At 35.4% G+C, this 24,590-nt stretch overlaps 1 protein-coding gene across 1 annotated transcript in view; it reads left to right on the top strand.

Moving 5' to 3' along the window:
• The window catches only part of Smp_027390 (putative exocyst componenet sec8), a 47,377-nt gene extending 27,419 nt beyond the window's left edge, over positions 1-19,958 (top strand). Inside the window, exons 17-23 of the mRNA XM_018797318.1 lie at positions 2,535-2,613; positions 4,537-4,915; positions 7,105-7,284; positions 12,609-12,991; positions 15,079-15,174; positions 17,409-17,520; positions 19,642-19,958. Of these exons, the coding sequence (XP_018652372.1) occupies positions 2,535-2,613; positions 4,537-4,915; positions 7,105-7,284; positions 12,609-12,991; positions 15,079-15,174; positions 17,409-17,520; positions 19,642-19,803 (1,391 nt within the window). The 3' untranslated portion in view covers positions 19,804-19,958. The remainder of the gene's footprint in view (positions 1-2,534; positions 2,614-4,536; positions 4,916-7,104; positions 7,285-12,608; positions 12,992-15,078; positions 15,175-17,408; positions 17,521-19,641) is intronic.
• Positions 19,959-24,590: the final 4,632 nt, after the last annotated feature.

Genomic DNA, 24,590 nt, shown 5'->3' with positions numbered 1-24,590 from the left:
ACGACGAAGAGCTAATGTACATATCAAAGCAAGGGCAGCATTTCAACCACTGAAGAACTTTTGAAACTCGAAACAACTGTCAGACGACATCAAAGTCATAATCTTTAACGGAACCGTCACGATAGTTCTACTGTACTGAGCTGAAATTTGGAAAACTACCACAACCATCATCAAAATGGATATAAGTATTTATATAAAATTGTCTACGTAAGATACTGAATGTTCGTTGATCGGATACTATCAAAATCGGCCTACAATGGGGGCGAACAAATCAGCTCCCACCTAAAGAGGAAATTAAGGAAAGACGTTGGAAGTGGATAGGACATACATTGTGGAAATCACCAAAGTATATCACAAGGTAAGCATCTACTTGGAGTCATGAATGGAAACGAAAAGAAGGAAGACCGAGGAACACACTGCAACAAGAATTGGAAGCATACATGAAAAGGATGAATAGCAAGTGGGAAGGATTGCTTGAGACAAGGTTGGATGAAGAATGGCTGTGGGCGGCCTATGCTTCTCCAAGAGGGGTAACTGGTGTAAGTAAGTAAATTGAAAGGTGTACGCGTAGTTCGATCAAGACATAGTCCATGAAGTCATTGAATTTTAAACTGAGTTGGTTCGTGAATTGCAGACTCAATGCTTAGGGTCTGTTGGTCAATTGAATTTTATGATCGAAACCCTTAGATGATATGTTTCAAGGTCAGTTTCATTTGCGTTGCTATTTCCATCTTCGATTACTCTCTTTGATTTGTGTTCAAATGTCAGATCATCAAATCTGTTATTTTGGATGTGCTATCTACGCTGATGTCTAAAGACAACTACTTAAAACCCCGATATGTTATAATAATGACATATCTGGAAATTGATTTTACTAGCATAGATGCCGTTATTCTTCATCTTTCCATAGATTGTGTGTCCCAATTTGCTTCGATACTTTTTTTTTAAAGACTTCATCCCTTCTCAAAATATAACACATGTGCCTTGTCTTTTCTCTTATTACTGAGACGTCTGTTATTTCGAGTTATTTTCGTCTAACGGAATAGTAGTAAGCAATTGTGGTCTTTGGTATGAAGATAAGATAATAATCGACTAAACCGAGTACTGAGACTGAGTAATCCGACTGAGCAAACTAGATCACGATACTTGATAATTGAACCGATGCTATATCGCGTGGCAATCACAGATACAATGTTTGACTGAAAATTGAGAACCAGACTATAGAGATAGGACGCTTCACTCAATCAAAGTACGAGCAGTTATATTGAATCTAAACAAAACGAGAACAATAAGGTTTGAAGCATAAAATGAATTCATCAGTCTATTCTACGGCTTATTATCAGCCGCATACCACCTAAAATTGCAATTAAATAATATAACTATAATTGCTAACTAACGTTTACCATACTTTAGTGGTGAAGTTTAGATAAATGTTCGAAACCCTGTCTCCAACCTTCCTATTTTTATGATCCTTCGTCTCCTTACATTCACTACATAATCTAATTGGTGTTCATATACTCGTTTATTTTATGATGTTGAGCGATTACCCAATCACTTCTTAATTTAATTACCTTTACATAACCTCTTAATCATTACTTTCCAACATATAAATGCACATGGATCTTAACCGTGTTTATTCATAAATTTTGTATCCCTACTCTTCTAATTATTGATTTTGGTTATGTTTTGAACATTTATCTAAATTTCACAATCTAATGTGTGCTAATCATTTGATAATTATACTAATCAGCATGGGGATTTGTGGAGATTGTGGTATTTTCACAGTTAAGATCATGAATCTATCTAAGCTAGACCACCTTTTAAAACCTGGAAGCACTGGATCATGGATGCACACTACTAAGGAGTCCCAAACTAGAACGAAACAGCCGTCCGGTGCTTCCAGGTTTTCAAAGGTGGTCTAGCTTAGATCTACTCATAATTTCAGATGTGAAAATTATATTTATATTGATAATTGTAACTTTAGGTTGTATGCAGTCGATGAGAAACCGTGAAATAGACTGATAGATTTATTTTATTCCACAAGCCTTGTTGTTCTTGCTCTGTTTCAATTTATCAAGGGATCTCGGTAATATAAAAAATCATTTTGAAACCCAGAGAAGAACCAACGACCGAAAGGAATTCACAATATCATACCGAACTTTCGGAATCCGTACCAACATAAAACACAGTACAAAAGGATTTGACTGTACACTTCTTAAACTATATTACTTGTTAATATCTGTCTATTACCCATATAATTTCGTTAAGACTTGTAAAGCTTTGTCATTTCAAATGACGCGAACAGTGTTGACCTGTATAACTTTTTCACTGTCAACATTTTTGTTCAGTGAAAGCAATTCTACCGTACAGTAGTTTAGTCTAAATTACTTACCATTTTAATTCCTACGTATTCATTACATATGAATTTAGTCGTTTATATTATTTCAAACGGTTTGATTAGTCCATTAAAACAATTCCAAGTGTTGTTTCAATGAAATGAGTTCTTTATTGTTTTTATTTTCTTGTCACTCTAGATATAGGTGAACTTGAAACAGGTCTTGCTTTGCCAAGTTCTGAATGGTCAAAAGATGATGATGTTAGTCGATTTTGGAAGTAAGTTTTTAATTCTTTTTGAGCAGAGTAGTTACATTGTTAGGTCGTTATGTATTTTAAAGGGAGTTTACGTCCTTGTTTTAACTACAGTTCTATTGCTAATACTTGTTAACTGATAATCACTGAAATTTATATGACACGGACAATGAGCATGGAAGATTAGTACAGATGCAAATTTTATCGATCCTGCAAAACACTTTGTTTTTAACTGAAAATACACTTTTGTATACTGATTTATGCACACGCTTGATGATATCACATATAGGAACAACATGTTAAATGTATTTCACATTTAATTGATTTAGAAAATGTAATTGTTACACTGAAAGACGAAAACTAGTTTTACACTGAAACTATTAGGGCTTACCTCACTTTTTTCATCCGTCTTACTAATCACGGATTAATTTTAGCTAAAGATACCTGTTTATAACTTGAAAGTCACTGGTTAACCGTTTTGTGAAAGTTTGAAAATGCTCTCATTGGTTGGGACAAAAAATCTTGTCAGCGATAGATACTTGAACCAGATAATTTGTCTTTGATCTAAACTATCTTTGAGTTGAAAACTCTTCATGTTTATCTTACCAATAATTTAATGATATAACCTAGGAGGGGAGTGCTAGCATCACTTGGTAATTGTTCCATCATTGTTTGAACGTATTTTACAAATTTTTCCATGGTGGTCTAGCTTCAATTGACTTGTGAATTCAAATATAAAATTATTACAATCCCCGCAAAAACCCCTTCTGATAATAAACATATGCTCCCTACTGACTGGCTTCAAGAGGTATTTCCTGAAGTTTGAGTGGGAAGTAGTGACAAGTGGAGTTCAACTGGGTCTGTTGTGAGATAGTAAGTCACTGAAGACAATGGTGGACTGTCACGTCATATCGTAGATTGGTTGAAGTTAGACATTAACACCGTTGGTTGCCGGTTGGTTCAGTGGTCTAGAGATTAAGCGCTCGTGAGCAAAACCGAAGGTCCCGTGTTGGAATCCCGCGTGCTTGATCGTGGATGCGCACTTCTGAGGAGTACCATGGTAGGACGAAACGACCTTCCAGTGCTTCCAGGTTTTCCATGGTGGTCTAGCTTCAATTGACTCATCAATTCAACTATAAAATTACTAAGATCTCCACTTCTAAAAATACCAATTATCTTAAGTACTTGAGTTAAAACTATTTAGACTGTCGACTGATGTCAACTCTATTCGAATGGAATAATAATAACGGCTTAGGGAATAAAGTACCTGATTGTCAAAAATTAAGTCTCTAGTTCAATTTCCGTCTCACTTACTGCAATTCGAGCAGCCGGGTGGTACCACTAATATTCACACAAGAGTATAAACATGTATTTGGTAGATAAATTATTATTTAGATTGTGTTAATAACTACTATACAATTTAAATATCAATGCCAATGTTTAACTTGATGGTTTCAAATAAATTGATCATTAAGTAGAAAGTTAATAATGAATATATTTTTTCTATATTCCAACCAGTAGAAGGTAGTATTTCTGACGTTTCGTGACTTAATATAAACCACTTCTTCAGAATAAATAAATAACCGATATCGTTTTTTATTGGGATATGACAAAAAATATATTTATTAATACAATACAATTAGTTATTGTTGTCTTGCTGTAGTCTAGTCTATATTAATTTTCAATCTATATTTACTAAAAAGTACCTACTTACTTACTTACACCTGTTACTCACAATGGAGCATAGGCCGCCGACCAGCATTCTCCAACCCACTCCGTCCTGAGCCTTCCTTTCTAGTTCTATCCAATTTTTGTTCATTCTTCTCATATCTGTCTCCATTTCTCAGCGTAATATGTTCTTTGGTCTTCCTCTTCTCCTTTGACCTTCCATAACTCATATGCAATTTTCATTTCACTCTTCGTTTCTTTTCTTTTTTTTTGCAATAGAAAATTCCCATCATGGCAACGTATGGCTACACATGAAGCACGTTTATTAGCTAATAATACAATAATAGAGAAATCATTGACTAAGAAAAAAACACACGAAACAACTCGTGATGATAAACCAATCAATGCCAATTCATTTGATAATATACAAATAAAACGATTAGAAGATAAAGAAGATACTGACAAATTAAATTCTAGAGATAAAATAAATGAAAGTGATGCAATTATTAAACCAGTTTGTGCAATTGCATTAGGCTTATATAATAATGATACAATTGGTTGTAATAATATTAATATACCAAGTATAATACCATTTGCTAATGGATTAAATAATACTTCGGATAATATAGATGATGCAGAAAGAGGTTTAGAATATATGGTATGTTTTAACTAGCTGAGATGCTTCGTTTTTCTTCTCTTATTTTGTAAAAAGGATTATCATCATAAATGAATGTGAGGTTATTTATTTATTTATTTATTTGAACACATAAATATTGGTACAAGGAAGCGCCAGATACATATGCGCCTCACAAATCTCATTCGATTTGTGTGAGAGCTGTGATACTGCCCAGGTGCCCAAACTGAAACAGGTGGTTTTCTTAGGGAGCCATACCCCGAGCCTTTAACCTGAAGGTCTAGTCCACAGGGCAGTGGAGCATTCTAAGGAGATGCAGTTCCATGGTAGTCGGTGACCAACGATTGATTCATACGTCATTTGTTCCTTCAGGATACTGGAGCTCATGTGCACCATTGGTTTGTAATCAGGGTTTTCCAACTCCTCTAGGTGGACTTATCCATGTCCACCGACCCGGTTAAAGCGCCGGACATTCGCTTTTCGTCTTCTCAATTTCGTAAACAACAGTAATGCCACGAGAAAGCAGTGAGTAGGACTTCATTGGAAGAGGCTATATATTCGCGTGGCCATGTGAGAGCATTTGGAGAGGGAGAGCGGACTCTTCCCACTGTCGGCTGTACCAAGGCATTTGGCGGCCTCTTTGGAAAACCAAAGTAGATCGTGGATGGATTTTTTTCTTTGAATTGTAAAACTTTTCAAAAGTATGCACCCATTTGGTGTGATAACACAGTAGATAAGATGATCCATTCCTAAATCATATATTCGAACCTCGTTCCACTTGTAGCGAATAGTACTATTGTACGCTTACATGATTTATCCTTACTTTTGAACAGACAACTTTGAGTCATTACGTATACATATATTTAACCTTGACAATTATTCACTTGTTCAGTTAATCGTCTTTATTCATGTGTATATTTGTTTATCACTTATTCCATTCTTCACATGTCCTTTAGCTTGACTTTCATGTCTAACTATATGTTTTGAGTCACGCTTCATAAAATTTAGTAGTCTAGGTAACCTTTCTCTATGTTCCACTCCCTAAAGTCAGTCGAGATAGATGAATGCCTGAAATAACTTCTGTTAACTCAATTTGTATCCGACTTTTATAACTACCGTTGTCCAATGGAGTCTGCTTAAATATAATATGTGGAATTAAACAGAGAATGTATATCTCATGATTCATTTGTTTGTTCAGTCTGTCTAATTGGTTTGCTGGAGGACAAGCTTGCTTGCAATAAACCTTATCTAATAATACTTTGTGCTGTCACCTAATTATTATTACATTACATCGAAACGCAATCGAAAAGATGTTTGCGTCAATTAACAGTACGAAAATAGTCCGGATACGTTGGTTCCCTTCACTGTTCCCTGTGTTTCACACGTACTTTACTTACTAAATCTAATTATTTTTGTCAACGTGTTATTTGAAATGAAAGAAGGTATCAATTGTGATGATCGTTTAGTTGGGAAATTATTTGTTAAAATAAAGTTAGTAAGATAAATGAAAATAATCCTTGAAAACAAATAATGATCTTTAGGTTCATTCTTAAGGCAAATTGTAAACATCGTTCGGTGATTTTGTTCAAATACACCAACAATTGTCACTTTGATATAGTTACTATTACTATTACTACCAATTGTAGTGAATTGGAGTTTTGAATAGTGCTTCACTAATTTCCATTTAAACGTTCGGATGGTGGTATATCGCACCTAACCCTCAGATTTAAAATCTAAACCATAACTGAGTACATTCACCCATACCTAGTAAATTAATTACATTATAATTATTAGTATCGGTTGGGGACAATCGAATGTATTTAAGCACAAATTACAGACTATCTCACTCAATTCTGATAACCATACAACAAACAGTTAATTTGCAAAATAACAAGCAATTGTCTCAATCTTCACTGTTCCTTCTGTAAATATCAGTTCATATTCTCTAATTCCATAGTTCATACATTTTGCTACCAATTGCGCTTCATTTCAGTTCTTTCCTTATCGGTCTTCTGCCAAAATACATTCTATGACTGACCCTCACGATATACTACTTATATGGATATAAGTAGACCACACTACAGTAATAATATTTTAACTAACCCTCATTTTTATAATACAGTACTGTAATGAGTAGCTATAATTGTGTCTAACTTGTTGAATGTATTCACTGCTATTTTAATACATATTTATTTTTGTACAAAAAAATACAGCGTTTACATGGAATAATTCATGAACGTGAAGCGACAAGATTAGCTGTTGCTGAAACTGACCAATTAATTCATATGATAAGACATGAACTACCTGAATGTGAGAAAAAATCTGATCAAATTTTACCTACCTTACGAAATATTCAATTAATTAAAGCATTGGGTCGATTAACTGAATCATTGGTAAGTTAGTCAAATTAGACAAAGTATTTTATTTTTCATAGTTGAAACCATGAGTCAATTGAAGCTAGACCACCATGAAAAACCTGGAAGCACCGGACGGCTGTTTCGTTCTATTATGGGACTCCTCAGTAGTGCGCATCCACGATCCCGCATTCGCGAGATTCGAAACCAGGACCTACCTACTATTTTATTCTAAAATTATTAGATTTTTGATAATTTACAGACATACATTAGTAGGCGAAATGTCTATCTAGTGACACAAAGGGGCTAGCAAGCTTTACATCTGTTCTCTCTATGAAGCATAGTCTATGAAAATAGAAAATATGTGTTGGCTGGAGGTTTTTTAAAATCATAAATCTCTTTGAGGCATTACTCATGTATCGTGGAACAGCCTACCAAGTAACTTTGGCTAATCCACATTCATCCCAGGGTCTACGTTGGTTATAACTAAAGTATAGAGAACATAAAACCTGAAACAAATGTATATCGTTTGTCACATGTTTAATCACTCAATAATGATGAAAAGTAAAGGTTTGAAAAAATTTGAAGTCTAGTATTCAAGTTATTACTACTAAATGTTACTTATTTTCTATATATGGGTTAATGTATTTGGTGATGATTACCATTTAGACCAATTCCTAAGTAGTCGAAACGAGACTTGAACTTGTGATCTATTGTTTAAAAGCTACGTAACATCATGAAATGTCATACTATAACTACTTTACATATATCTAGGTTACAAACTTCTACGCCGTTTTCAAATTAATCCTTAATCTTCCATCTTTTCGTAATTGCTAGACTTATCCGAATACTTCCAGCTATACATGTTTTTTTTGTAAACAAGCTAGTATTTATGAAATAAATGTATGAAATATCATGAAACGTTAAGAGTGCGCACATCTGGATGCTTCACAGAGTTAAACTCAATCAACCTCAACATCTTAGTTTCGCACATGTGTATGTACATCGTTGACGAGTACTAACTACTTCTCAGTCAGTCAGTCAGTCAGTTACAACGTAGAACTTCGTACGTACGTACATCAGTTCGAGTTGCCATACCACATTAGCACAGAGATGCAGTTATCGATTCAAATCCCATAGTTGTAGAAGTAGTAAGAGTATAAGCAGTAATCGGAAAGATTAGGGTTTGAAGATGTTATTGAAGGAGTATAATACGGTGAAATAAATTTGGAAAGAGAAAATGGATACGGACATGAAGAATTCAGAAGATTAGAATTTGGTGGAACACAAAGAGTGTATGCACCTGCGCCATTGCAAACGATTTTAAGCCATGTCATTCAAGGTCTCTAACCATTGGTTGCTATCATCTCGCGAATCCCAACCAGGTAGTCTACACCTACCAACACGGCCCAGTCCACTTGTCAGCGACTTCATGGATTTGTGCCATGTTTTGGTCTGGCCACCCCTAGCTTTCTTCCAACCTGCTCCTACACCATAAAGCATTGCACGTCGGGGCAGTCGGTGGTTGGGCATACGTAACACATGTCCCAGCCATCTCAACTGATGAAGTTTCAGTACTTCATCAATTGATTTGCCATCCTTACCTAGTACCCGTTTCTTAACATCTGCATTACTTACCCGGTGGTCCCAGGATATACGAGCAATGCGTCGAAGACACCTATGATCGAATACCAGTAGCCTACAAATATCCTCCACTCTTATCGGCCATGTTTCACTGCCATAAAGTAGGACGGAACGAACTGCCGCACAGTAAACCCGTCCTTTTGTTGCTAGACGGATATCTCGCCTACACCATAAATGGCGCAAATTGGCAAAAGCTAAACGAGCCTTCTGTATCCGTGCTGAGATTTCGTCACACACCAGACCACAAGGGCTGATGAGACTCCCAAGGTAAGTGAAGCTGTCAACACGCTCAACTACTTCACTCCCTATCATTAGTTCAGGTGTCGATGCAACCCAATCCTGAAGTAACATTTTACACTTCGAGGGAGAGAATCGCATCCCGAACATGCCTGCATTGTTGCTTATAGTGGTACTAACTACTTCTATTAACCAACTGTTTCGTAGTAACATGCTGTAATAGTTTATGTACCTACAAACATGTATTTTAAGTGACATTTTCATATAGACTGTCTTAATGTCAAAACAAATGAAAAAAAAATTTTCATTGTAAGGTTTTAATACTTTTAAATAATATTCCTCTCTTGCTTATAACCCCTTTCTCTTATTTCTGCACTGTTAATTGTGTAATTAAACAACATATCAAAGTTACTAAATCAGCTGTCTCCTCGTGAAGTGTATTTCCTTAATGTTTCTTTTTCATCTTGTTACGAATTTTTTAACTTTCATAATTAAACATATAGACATATATAGATCTTAATTATGGTAAAATTTAACGGCGTATATTCATTGACAGTGTGATGTACAGCTGGTGATATTGAAAATATGTACCTATATAAGGTCATAAAAGAATTTCGATTGAGATCATGAATGGATCGATGTTAGACCACCATTGAAAACCCTGAAGCACTGGACGGCCATTTCATCCTACCATGGGATTCCTCAGCAGTGCGTAATTTACGATCCCGCACGCGGGATTCCAACTCGGGACCTTCGGTCTCGCGTGACCGTCCTCCATTATCTTCATTGAATAACTGCCTCGTTCTAGATCGAAGGTCAAGAGTCTGAATCCTGTGTGTGGGATCGTGGATGTGCAATGCTGAGGATTCCCATGCTAGGACGAAATGGCCGTCCAGTGGTTCCAGGTTTTCACTGGTGGTCTAGCATTGATCCATTCACGATCCAAATCGAAACTCAATCTCCACAACCCTAAACTGATAATTATCATGTGCTCACAAGTGACTAGCTTCAGGATGGATTTCCTGGAGTTCTTATGAAAAGCCATGACCTGTGGAGTTCAACCGTGTATAGTGTTATCTCAATCGAAACTCATCAATCTCCACAACCCTAAACTGTCAATAAAAAAAACTAGCAATCTATCATAGAAGTCAATTGTTATTCCAATTACCAGTCAGTCATCTACACCGTAGAACCCTGCACATATGTACATCAGTTCAAGTTGCCACACTTCGTTAGCACAGCAAGATGAACACCATATTTACAGAATTAGTTACTTTAATGGTAGTAATATATAAAAGAAAGATTGTGTATACGGATATAGTACAGGAGGAAAGAATTAGTTGGCAGAAAAAAAGATATAAAGCAAATTTAATCTCAGGGTTTAAAGGAAGACAAAGAATGTATACATCTATGCTATTGTGATCGACTCTGAGTCATTGTCACCGAGAGTCTCCAACCATCGGTTACGATAGTCCGGTGCACTCCAACCAAGTAGTCCACATCTATCAACATGGCTCAGACTAGAAGTTTGTGAGTTTATGGACTGATGTCACATATTGATTTGGCCGGTCCTCACTTTCTTCCATTCGTCTCCAAAACTATTTGATGTTGCATGCTGTGGTAATGGGTGATTGGACATGCGTAATACGCGGCCTAACCATCTCAATCGATATAAGTTCACAACCTCATCAACTGATTTACCATCATTCCCTAATACTCTGCGACTAATCTCATTATTACTTACCAGCAGATACGAGGAATATTTCTAAGGCATCTGTGGTCAAATACTAGTAACTTACGAGTATCTTTCACTCCTAATGGCCACGTTTCGCAGCCGTAAAGTAGAACAAAACGAACTGCTGCTCAGTACACTCGTCCCTTAATTGATAAACGGATATTTCGTCTTCGCCATAGGTGATGTAAGTTGGCAAAAGCCAAACGAGCTTTTTCGGATCCATGCAGAGATTTCGTCAGACACCAACCCATCAGGACTAATTATACTTCTAAGATAAGTGAAGTTGTCGACGCTTTCGACTACTTCACTCCCTATTCTTAGTTCAGGTGTTGACGCAGGTCAGTCCTGGAGTAACAATTTACATTTAGATGGGGAGAAACGCATCCCAAGCATCCTGTCATTGTTACTCAGTGCTGCCAAAAGACTCTGCATTTTATCAGTGTCTCCACCAAACAGGACTATATCATCTGCGTATTCTAAGTCGATAAGTGGACTCCCTGGTAGAAGATCAATTCCTGTAAATTCAGTCGACGAGAGTGTTATTTCCAGCAACAGGTTTATAATGAAGTTAAACAAAAATGGGGATAGTGGACACCTTCGATGGATGCCACTCGAGGTTGTAAAACCATATGACAGTTCTCCATAAGCTCTCACTCGACTGGTAGTGTTCGAGTAAAGAGCCTTCACAAGGTTTATGTACTTCTCAGGTACACCTTTCAATGACAGACACTGCCACAGAGCCTCTCGGTCGACAGAGTCAAATGCTGCTTTCAAGTCAAGAAAAACTATCATTATCGGACGCCGATAAACATGTCTGTGTTCTAAAACCTGACGAATAGTGAATATGTGGTCGATACAGCCACGACCAGGTCTGAAGCCAGCCTGATTTTCTCGTGTTTGCAGTTCACGAGTCTTAGTTAGGCGCCCGATAATTATTAAGACTAGTATTTTAGATGCTATGTTAGTCAGACTAATCCCTCTATGGTTATCGCAGGATGATTTCGACTTCTTCTTTTATATTGGGACAATCAGTGATTATGACCAGTGAGATAGGATTACGTCCAATTCCCAGATTTTAGCTAAAATATTAGTCAACCTAATCCGATTATTCAATCGGAAGATAAATTTTATCAGGTGTGTGATCTTATTATCACCATACATTTTGAACAATAATCTAACCACACATTTATATGTTAAGACACTTGTTTATACCAAAATATAAACTCATCTGTTTTATAAGACTTCCAACAACATAACTACTAAGATAATAAGATGAAATAATCTAAATCATACAACTGTGGATAATATATCAATATAACCACCAACTTAAGTGTGATATAAGCACTAATTTATTTGTTTTTGTCAACACGCAGTTACTGGCTTCAACGAACCTTAGTGTTGGTATGTGGTTGTGGAGATCGTTAAATGTTACTGAAATCACAAAACGCCTTAAATTAGCAAGTCATTAGAAACATGAAAGCACTTGATAGCCGTTTTGCCATAATATGGAACTCTTCAGCAATGCTCATCTAATACCATGTTACCGGAAATAGAAGCCAGATACTTCAGCTTCGAGCTCAAATACTTAACTTCTAGAGCACTGAGTTAGGATATAGTAGTGCAAAAGTCTAACTGCATTCAGTCCTTAGTGTATTCATCCTAGACAACATTTTATACAAGACAATCATATTTATATTCACATATTCATTTTTCTATTTTCCAATATGTATTTTTCCCTCTTTTTCAGTGCTGGCTCTGTTATCGTGTACTGAATCTAGACACATGGACTCAAGGTTCAAAAAAATATCAAATAAAATCTTCTACTGTATCTATTAATGCTAACAGAAGTGAATCCGTAGTTGGTGGAATACGTTCACCTTCCGATTATTATTATAATTCATTTGTTTCTTATGCAAAAGAATTAAATCGTTTCTCAGAAGCATGTCTATTAATGACTTATTTAGAAGTAAGAATACAGGCATATAACTATTTTGGTACATTACCTGATGGTGTTAAATATTGGTGTCCATTAGATGATGTTGATGTTGATAAATATGTGACAGATTTTCTTGGATATATTGAACAAGTGAAAGATTTGTCGATACATACATTTAGTCGGCATAAATTTCGGTAAGTCGTACTGTAGTGAACGAAAACTTAGGTGGGTAAAACTAATCTATTGTTTTGCGCAAAATTATACGTTGCTTTCGTATACTATGAAAATCATACATTAAATACAAAGTTTGTTTATCTTTCTTCAATTGTCCTATACATAATACTTCCAGTTCGATTGGTTTTTCAATCTTCTGATAACAGGCATTCCATTTGCGGTTAGTGACACATACTACTTATATCTGTCAGCATAAGTAGCATGTACCACAGTTATATATATATTTCATACTGTTACCCACTTCTTCTACACACAAGTCCGGCTATTCAAAATAAAAGGTGTATAGGGAAGAAGAATGTTTATTTGGCTAAACTAAATCTACTGTATCTGCAGTCATTTTTATATATGCCTGTCACGTAATCAGTTAAACCTATCAGAAGTTTATGTCGTATACCTTGCAAGTATGAACCATTTCTTAACCATTCACATTCACTTATCCACTTGATGAATCTTCATTGCCCTACTGTCAAAATACCTTTTTGTTTATATTTAAAGCTGAATATAATGCTCTATAATTCGCAGTGGTTTATATCTTCTTCGGCTGACTTGATTAGTTTTTTGACTATATCAAAATTGTATTGAATTCATCACTTTTGATCTTATTCACTCCAAAGTAGTTTTGTCCCCTATCCTGGTATATATATAGCAGTCTTTACGTGTGTTGTTTTGAGCGGCCATCCGATCTCATATATTGTCATACACGCTTCTTATACATGAGACCAACCAGCTACTTGAGTGATATAATCAAAAGTGATTGGTAAGCTATATTGGCCAACAAAATCATAATATGTGCGCAAACTCATTTGTTAATATAGATGTCTGCTTCAGAAAATTGAACCAGATTTTCAGCCATTCGGACATATCTCCCTGTACCCGGACAATTAAGTCAAATCTTTTACCAATAGTGTACACAGATCAGTATTTCTCACTCATTATCTTGCATTCAACAAATATATCTGATTAGCCCAGCCTATCAACAAGTCAGATATTATCTACAACTTTACAATGAAACCAAGTTTAAAACGAAATGATTTCACGAAGTACGAATCTCTGTTGAAGTTTCTAATTAGTGACCCACTCAATTCCTATCGATTGTCTAAATATGAATTTTGTAATGAATTCAATAATCCAATATTATTTAGTTAATCACCAAAGTTGGAAGACGAATTGTTATATCGATTGCGTGCGTTCTTGCCCAGTTGATATATATTAACGTGCTGATGCCCGCCAATCAGAGAGGTGTGAATTATCGATCAGAGCAAATGATACACAAAAGCCGTATGAACAATCTTGAGCACTTATCAGTCCTGCTATCTGTCTAGCCCAGCCAGTTAGGTCCAGAACATCAATAACAGCCTCTACAATATGAATCATTATTCTCAAACATACTGGGTTTATATACCAAACAAACTGACCACATCGTACCATAAAATAGAAAATAACATTTGCACAAGATTTAGCGAAATGTGGCTGTGAATAGAGGGGACAGCAATCAATAAACTGGGGATAACTCAAGAATGATAAATCGTATAATAATAGTCTATAGGTCAAAGGAAGCTTATGATAAGAGGAACACGAATATGAATAGTTTAGTTACTTAACAATTATACAATAGGAAATATACATATCACATTGGTCCATAAATAGTCCTCAAAGTTACCATCCATAAATCTCCATGGGATATAACACGAATAATTTCATGGAAATATTTATTCAATAAATTCTATATTCTCATAGTTGAAATCATGAGTCAATTGAAGCTAGACCACCATGGAAAACCTGGAAACACTGGACGGCCGTTTCGTCCTATTATGGGACTCCTCAGTGCTTCCAGGTTTTCCATGGTGGTCTAGCTTGAATTGACTCATGATTTCAACTATGAAAATACTGAAATATCCACAAAACCCCTTCCAATTCTACATTCATTCTTTTCGTTTTCTATCCAATATCATGTCACAGTGATAAAGATTTATAAAATAATATAAAATTACTCACCATATGTGTGTACATACTAAACTTGCTTTTTTCCTTGACTTTTTCTGATTAGATTTATTTTCGATGGTCTTGGTGATTTCATTTCACAATTATTATTACGTTTAATTCCACAAATTGAAAGAATGAATTCAAATGGTAATAAGAAAATGTAAGTACTCTGTTTTTATACTACTTTTCAATAGTATAGTTATGTGATACATAGATTTCATGTGAGAAGATATTTGATCAATTTCTTTGACTTGTCACTTATTCGTGTAATCTTTTCTTTGAAAGACTAGTGAAATAATAAATGTTATGTTAAACCGGAAATTTAGGTTTTGTCATTCCTTTTAAACTCAATAGTTTCATTCACGTTCTGGACATCATCATCACTTATTTTACGTAGAAGTCAGCTGTTTCAATAATTCACAAGAGTTAAATAAGCCTGTTTTGATGGCCTTGTCGATGAATGGTTCACCCCAGAGGTTCATTCAGCTCTTCTTGTCTTTTTACTCTTACTTACGCCTGTTACCACTCGTGAAGGATCATAGACCGCCCACCATCATTCTCAATCCTACCCTGTCCTATGCAATCCTTTTCAGTTGTTGTTCATCCTTATCATATCTGCTTCTATTTCCCGGCGTAATGTGTTCTTTCTTCCACTTCTCCGCTTCACTTCACAATTCCAAGTTAGGGTTTGCCTCTTGATGCAGTTTTGGGATTTCCTTAATGTATATCCGATCTACTTCCAACGTCTTTTCCTAATTTCCTCTTCAGCTGGAAGCTGGTTTGTTCTCTCCCATAAAACACTGCTGCTGGTAGTATCCGGCCAGTAAATGTTGAGTATTTTTGGTAGATAACTGTTTATAAATACTTGTACCTTCTTGACGATGGATTTAGTAGTTCTCCACGTTTCAGCTCCGTACAGTAGGATTGTCTTGACGTTCGTATTGAAGATTCTCACTTTGAAATTGGTTGAGAGTTGTTTTGATTTCCATATATTCTTCAATTGTAGAAATGCTGTCCTTAATTTGCCATCCCTCGCCTTTACATCTGCATCAGATCCTCCTAGTTTATCAATGATGCTTCCTAGGTACGTGAATAATTCTCCATCTTTCAGAGTTTCTCCATCAAGTGTGATTGGGTTGGTGTTCTCCGTGTTTTATTTGAGGGTCTTGCTTTTTACTTTGTATATGATGAGGCCTATTGATGCAGGGGCTGCCTCTACATTTGTTGTCTTCGTTTGTATTTGTTCGTGTGTATGAGATGGGAGGGATAGGTCATCTGCGAAGTGCGAATCGTCTAGTTGCATCCAAGCTGTACATTGTATTCCGTGCTTCCCTTCAGATGTCGACGTCTTCATAATCCAGTCAATCACCAGAAGAAAGAGGAAGGGTGAATGCACACAGATTTCCAGATTTCTCACCATTCTCATTCCTTTATCCTAGTTCATGTTGTCCCATGATATATTCATAACCGTTGTAGTCCATACTGACTTTGACCTTTAGATCTCTAATTAGGATGGTGAGATCTTTTCTTGGGTAATTCTCTATGATCGACTGCAGACCTGAGTAGGACTGATTTTTATCGTCGTCATTGATATCATCGTGGGTGGATAACATTGATCGTGATTCCCTGCTTCTTTGTTTTGAAGGATGCTTTGATGATCCTGGATCCATGAGATTCCTATCCTTTAAGTGTGTTTCGTGCTTCTCTGGACAGCATCAAAGCAACTCCCTTAGTGTGTGCAGCACTTTCCTCTTCGTGACCGGAGTACAGCAGCATCTCTCCCGTACCTAGCCTTTGTTGTCCAGCTTGTGTCCAATGGGTTTCGATGATTCCGAGTACTCCTAATTTGTATCTCTTCGTTTCCGTTACTATTTGGCTGGTTTTTCAGGTCCCCCATTTAGTCCGGACGTTTCATGTACCTATAAAAATTGTTGCTCTGGTTGTTAGAAGGTGCATCGGCCTCGTAACTTCCGAAAAATTTCGGTTTTCACCCTGAGGCTTCATAATTCTTCCTTCATTGTCCAGAAGAGAGTTTAAATAGTGTGAATTATTTTTTCTGATTATCGTGTGTTAGCAAGTTAGTTTTCTACAGGATGGGGTCGCTAACCCCATGGGTAACTGTCTCACATCCGATATGGATTGGACTTCATTTGTCACGGCTTTTCAATAGAACTCCAGGAAATCCATCTTTAAGCTTGTCATTAGTGAGGACAGGATGATTGTGATCCAAATGCAGGTTTTTGGAGATTCTAGTAATTCTATTAGTTGAATTCATGAATCGATCTAAGCTAGAATTTATTCTAAATGAAATATTTGTTTAAGAAACACCAATTTTTAGTAGGAATTCTGAGCAATAAAATTAACTTCCTTTTTTTTCGAATTGCTATTATTTAGGTGTCGAAATGTTTATCGACTACAACAAGCCTTGGCAACTTTAACTGAAACACATGAATCTGATTTAATTCGTGTAAAACAATTATATGAATTGTTCTTTTTAACACCTGAAGTAAGTATTGCTGGCTACAGTCACCAAAGTTCACATATAATTAAAGAAAGTTTAATTCGCAAGAATAACTATTCAATATAAGGATGAAACAGCTGTTATACTCCTCTAAATGTTAAACAAAAATACTGTTATCTTAGGAAGGTTTTGATATGTTAACCTGTTCATATGTAACATGTTTAAATGATAGACGTAGATTCTTATGTAATAAAATTGTGCAGAGTTTGTACAAGGAACGAGGAGCCTGGTGGTTAGAGAGTGTTAAAAATTTGAAAATGGAAGCTGGCCATGTCATGATGTTCATCTGGATGTAAACGGTTGGGTTTACAACCCATCGATTAGAGGAGTTATTGTTTATACTTGCGAAACCTGTTTTCACCAAGTTCAATATGTCAGGAAATTCTGTGTTTAATCCTAGTTGTTTCTAAGGGATTGCTGACATTCATTGGCAACTTCAATGTTAGTAATGTAGATGTTTTCGGTATCGTGTATTTGGACACATTTGCGATAATTTAATTATTTTCACCATCTTGAAACATCGACTTCACTGGCCTGAATATGTACTACGAATGTCTTCGCAGTGAATGCCAAGTAGTACATTATTTGCCGACGCTAGGATGGGTTGGAAAAATTGGATAAATGGTCTTTGTGTATAACTTGGTGTCATGGTATGAGTAGGAGTTATTAGTTATTGGTCCAAGAGGAGTACATTAGCTTATATATTTTTAATGAACTATATTAATTTCATGTGTAATTTCAATAATTTGCTCGGTGGTGATATTATAAATCATATAACAGCTTTGATCTAAAACGCCTTGAATTCTGCTGTCTTTTATCTATTTCAGTCTGAATGTCTGGGTAATATTACCAACTTTTCTATCTGAAATGTAGCTCAAATCTGATTACATAAACATATATCTCATAAGGGGTTTTGTGGAGATTTATTATTTTCATAGTTGAAAGCGTGAGTCAATTGAAGCTAGACCACCATGGAAAACCTGGAAGCACTGGATGACCGTTTCGTCCTATTATGGGACTCCTCAGCAGTGCGCACCCACGATCCTGCACTCGCGAGATTCGAACCGAGGACCTACCAGCTTCGCGCCGGAGCACTTAACCGACAGACCACTGAGTTCAACCAGGTTTGTTGGGAGATATCAACTCACTGAAGACATTGGTGAACGGATGCTCAACTTCGTTGATCAATCGAAGTTAGACATTAACACCGTTGGATGCCGGCTCAGTGGTCTATCGGATAAAACTCTGGCTCGAGACTGGTAGGTCCTGGGTTCGAATCTCGCGAGTGCGGGATCGTGGATGCGCACTGCTGAGGAGTCCCAAAATAGGACGAAACGGCATTCCAGTACTTCAACGTTTTCCATGGTGGTCTAGTTTCAATTGACTCACGCTTTCAACTATGAAAATATTTCTCATAATTAAATTAATGATCGAGTTTCCATAGATATTAGTTGATATTTCATCCAAATTATTAAATCGAATCGAGTCGTTTCGATGAATCTAATCATCAATCGGTCTTTTTGTATTCATCAAATAATTATACAAATTGTCTCATTTGTTATCTACTTCAAAAAGACCAAGGTAAAAGAGTTGAGACAAACCCTTACTTTATTATTTTGCTTTAGTTTTCCTAATGAAATCAGGTGTTAACTACACAGAATTAATTGTTTTTCAATAACATACAAAGTTTGAAATGCTGAATAGTTAGGCGTCATCATGATATAACAACAGACTACTACTACCAGAATCGAAATTTACGCTACTACTAGGGTTAATACTTGATCGATATGCTACACTTGTGGATCATGTTCTAACAGATACACGATTTACGACCGTAAATAGAGAACCAAAGATAAACTAACTAGACAATACTACTTTTATCCAACACAATTACAAGTCGTCTACAGTCATTGAGTCCAGAGTCGAAGTCAATGGAAGGAAACCATATAATAAGTAGTCAGTAATCTGTTTGTCCACGCTCAGTAGCAATCATATTTTACGTTCATCAGCCACATATTACATTGCCGAAAACGTTAAACTTAGGATATACGTATGATACTTTTAACTTTGACGTTTTGCTATTTATTGTTTTCATTTAACTAATAGGCGGTTGTGAATCGTTTAATGGAACATGGTATCGCATTCGATCATGCAGTTTATGCTAATCTCTTTCATTTATATCAACGTAGTCATTCAACATATGCATATTCCAAAATACAAAGTTGTATCTCTAGACTGGCTACTGTTACACATAGTGGACAACTTTAAAAAGAAAACGCACATAAATTCTATCTCATATTGAATGCCAGATCGGTTGAATTTATCCTCTTGTTGTCTGTTTACAAACAATAACCTAATTAACTTTTTATATGACCAATTAACTTTTATTTTTCTTATGAAATAATCATATTTTCTTTTCTTTAATGGTTCTTGTTATATGATCGGATATTTAAAAATGCACAATGTTTATCTAGGGAAAGTTTCCAGAAATTGTGATAGACATTTTGGTGTGTAATTATTTGCATAGTTGAAATCATAAGTCAATTGAAGCTAGACCACCATAGAAAACCTGGAAGCACTGGATGACCGTTTCGTTCTATTGTGGGAATCCTCAGCAGTGCGCATCCACGATCCTACACTCGTGAGATTCGAACCCAGGACCTACCAGTCTCGCGCCTGAGCACTTAACCGATAGCTTTTCCATACTGCTAGAGGTGACCAGCAACAAACTTTGAATGTAGGTTGTGTTTTTTTTCGTGCTAGTTCTCACTTGTCAATACAATGTGTCAGTCTGGAATTTCGAAAAAAAAATTTGTTATATCAGTGCAATTGGAATCGGAGTCAATCAGTGGAACTATCAGAGGTGTTATTAATAGTATTTCCGGATTATACATGACTGACTTCCTATGAAAAATGAAATGGTCAATCTAACTGATCACGTATTTTTAACTAGTCGCATATCTATTTGATGCCAATGGAAATGAAACATGAACACTATTTTAAATGAATTGATATCGATGATAACGTGGTTAGAGTACTTGGAACTAGATTTCATGCTAGTTGCCACCACTCATTAGCAAGGCATATATACCTTTTACATTGACACATGACCTATCGGTTTATCTAAATCAGCCTCAAAAGCACGTATATCTTAGTTAAAATAGTTAATGATCATTTCCATGCAATTGGTTTAAATGTCGTTGAAGGATAATTTACTTCTTTCTGGTTGCAATCCTACAATAAATACCAAATACAACCTCGAGTTTTCGCTTTTTCATAACACATTTTGTTTCACTAAAACAATGTTATTTGCTTCTATAACTAGACAACAAGAAAATCTCACCCCATGTCAAGGATATACAGTTAGGTATCATCTTCGTATTCTGTTTCGAGCGCTGGTGGACCATTATAAACCATAATTGCATCTAAGATAGTCATCAATCATTTCGTATGTATTAGCACAAAACCTGTAGGTCTATTTGTTTCTTATTACCTAACCAATTGGCAAGGAATATCTGCTGCAATGGTTAATCTGGTGCTTTTCCAAAGGCTTTGTTCCCACTATTCATTGCTCAATTTAGAGATTTTACTAAGTCCAAAGATTTATAATACTTTATTCTATCTTTATAATAGTTCCTACACTATGTTTTAGTATTAGGATTATTTTTTTTAGGTTTATGTGGCCATACTCTAGAGTATTGTCATAAATGATCGAAAACTATCCGACATACCCGATCGTAAATTCATTGGTTGCTTTGTTTGTTCGATAACCTTTGAACCTAATTGCATGCCAATAAATAGGTCACATAAATATTTTTTTCATTTATTTTACGTATTTGCGGTTTAGAGAATACGATTAAGTGTTATTTTCAATTGTCATTCGATTCACTGTTGTTAGTGAACGTGGAAGTCTTGTAGATCTAAATTCACTAGCAGTTATTATTTTTCTTGGGTTATCGAATAACATGTTTTTCCACTTACGTCGAAAATCACGCCATGATCTACAAATGTATTCAATACAAGTGATGTAGGGTAGAATTTTGTTGTTTTGATTTTAGTGTCATTTTACGCGTTTCATACTTTGATCGTATTCAATTCTCATGTTTGGGTTTCCCTGGAAATTATTATTCTTTCCTGACCCCTGCTTCTCATCTCTGTCTAATTTCGTCTCGACGTATTTACGGGATTCATAACAGCCTGTGGGTACTTAGTACATCATATGTTGGCTTCAGCTGGATGAGAACTCTACAAAATATTGGTTATGAATAATTATTCATCAAAACCTACTGAAAGTCACTACTGGTGTCGGGTTGTTCGATATCGGATTTTGATACGCAAGCCAAACCGGTCACTCTGGTAGAAGGAATGAGTGAGATGGAAGTTTATTGACTAAACTGAATCGGGAATTTATGTACAAACATTCATATATGTCTATCCCTTAGGAAATAAAACTACCAATGGCTTCTATCTTATTTATTAGGAACGCAAACTATTTTTCGCAAAATCGCGTAAACATATCATGTGGTCAAATTCTGATTGCCCCAATGTATCAATTAGGTCATAAATCTCGAATCCAAGTAACATCTTCAGTTTGGACAGTCGTGGTATCGCCAGCAGTAAGAGAGTGATTCAAAGTCAAGTTTCTAAAACTCAATTTCTTAAATAAGTTACTATTGATTTCCATATCCCAAACATTCTCCACGTGTGAGCTATTTTCATTCAACTCATCTTTTTGCAACAATTTTTGACTGGGCCTATTTAAAGTTATTTCTGAGTAGCGAATAATTTCCAACGTTAATTACATCTCGCAACAAAATTAACCGCAAGCGTACTTACCTTAAATGATGTATATCATTTGCTGTCTTTCATTTCACCCATTTCTCTTCCTGGTATAACAGGGGAATAAAAGTATTTTCCTGCCCACACGAATACGCTGCACACAAACTGTTGGATCATGTTCTACGAGATACACTATTCACGACCGAACACAGACCCAGAGTATAGTCCAGACGGCGCTAGACAATACTTTTATTCAACGCAATCACAAGTAGTCTACAATCGGTGAGTCTCGAGTCAAAATCACTAGAAATTAGGAAACCACATATAAGCTGAGTGTCTGTCCGTCCATGCTCAGTGTTCAATCACACCATACGTTCACTGCCACACACCATTTTTATTCAGCACATAGAGCGGAAAACCATGTCAATATCTCGTCATCACGTTTAATTACTCGAAAGTTTTCTGTATCTTGGCAATAGAATTAAGTGACCCATCATTAAAATTATTTAGAGTTAATCAAGTTAAAGTCATAAACTGAAGTGAATAATTATTGGACATGAATGATTTAACATTTCAATTTGTTACTACTATCATTATCATTAAAGCTTACAAAGATTACCAGTCACTAGTCAGTAATAATTGCTTTATGTCAAGTTCATAAGTCATTAACCCTATTGTAGTAACGTATGAAGTAGGCAACTCAATAATATATATATGTTTGTGTACAATGAATTTTGAAAGATAATTATCATATGTTGTTGTAGCCAGGAAACATTCAATTTGTCTAATGGAAAGTAGTAAAACGTAAGAATAAACATTCGAAATAGTTGATACAATACCATCAAGAACTAAACTGTTACAGTTTTAAATGTGAATTCATTATATGTTGTACTATTTCTACTAGGTTAAGGGAGTATATCAGATTACCAAAAAAATGCCTTCTGAATACAATTCACTGAGATTCTCCTTTGTATAGATCACGTTATCCATTGAAATCGATGTATGAATGAGGAATATAATAAATAAATAAATAGGTAGCAGATAACTATATATAACACACATAGTACAATTCGAGTTTAGTGAGATCATGTATGTATGTTATGTACCAAAAATAACAAAAGCGCAAACATATATGCCGAGGGAGAGTGAGAGAGAGATAGCGGCGGTATTTCATACAATGCAAAACAGGGACGAACTAAATGTTTTGAATGCTTATTGTTAAACCAGATCCAATATTTCTCTATAATAGGTAGTTCCTATTATTACTAATGATAGCTATCTATTCTAAGAAAAGATGATACGAGTAAAGTATTCAACATTAACAATGAATACCACTAGATCATAACGAAGAAACAAAAATGAATGGCAACAAACTTCGAAACTGTAAACACTTTAAGGATAATGAAGATTACTACATATAGCACTTTCTAAGGACATTCAATGAATCAATGAATGAGTGAGTGACTGGTAACACATATGAAAAGGAATAATGATAAAATTAAATGAGATGTATGAAACTTTAAATAACATAATCTTAGTGACAAAAATAATCAGAAAAAAAAATATACAAAGACTACAAATAATATTATGTATCATATAAAGCATATTAAAGACCAAGAAATGGAAGTAGATGTGAACAGAACTACATTGAATATCACGAAATGCATATCTATATATGTACACTGATTAACTAACTGGTCGAAATCATGACCGACAAAATACAATGTCATAATTTCCAAATTACAACAATACCGATGTAGAGAGACAGAAAGAGAAAAGAAACAAAAGGGATATCACAAAAAAAGCAAAACAACGGACTGAATTAAATGCTTAACTTAAAAGAAATTAAAATATAAAGACGGAGACTATTACCATCATTGTTCTTGTTTTAGTGATCTAAATCAAAGTCATCAACGGTGTAATAATGCCTTGGAGATACGACAGATGAAAGATAGATAACCAATAAAAGTTGTTGAATACATATCATTCAAAGAGGTAGATATTATTATTATTATTATTATTATTATTATTATTGGTTGGTTAATCAAATAAAAAATGCATACATTAACAGAATAGAAATGGAACAACAGATTGCTCCATACATACACACCCATCCACACAAAACTATTCATTTGATAAAAGCAAAAATGAAGTGGTTTAAGTTATCCAAAAATTAAAGAGAAAGCAAATTAGCCCAAGGGAAGCTTTTTATATATTCTCATCATATTTGTTTTACTAATCATTCTATCCTGTTGCCTCCCCCTATATTTGTTTTA

This window comes from Schistosoma mansoni, chromosome 4, assembly GCF_000237925.1.
Source record: "Schistosoma mansoni strain Puerto Rico chromosome 4, complete genome".
NCBI classification, from domain to species: domain Eukaryota; kingdom Metazoa; phylum Platyhelminthes; class Trematoda; order Strigeidida; family Schistosomatidae; genus Schistosoma; species Schistosoma mansoni.
The sequence above is the reverse complement of the archived record's forward strand: the minus strand, read 5'-3'. Positions and strand labels throughout refer to the sequence as shown.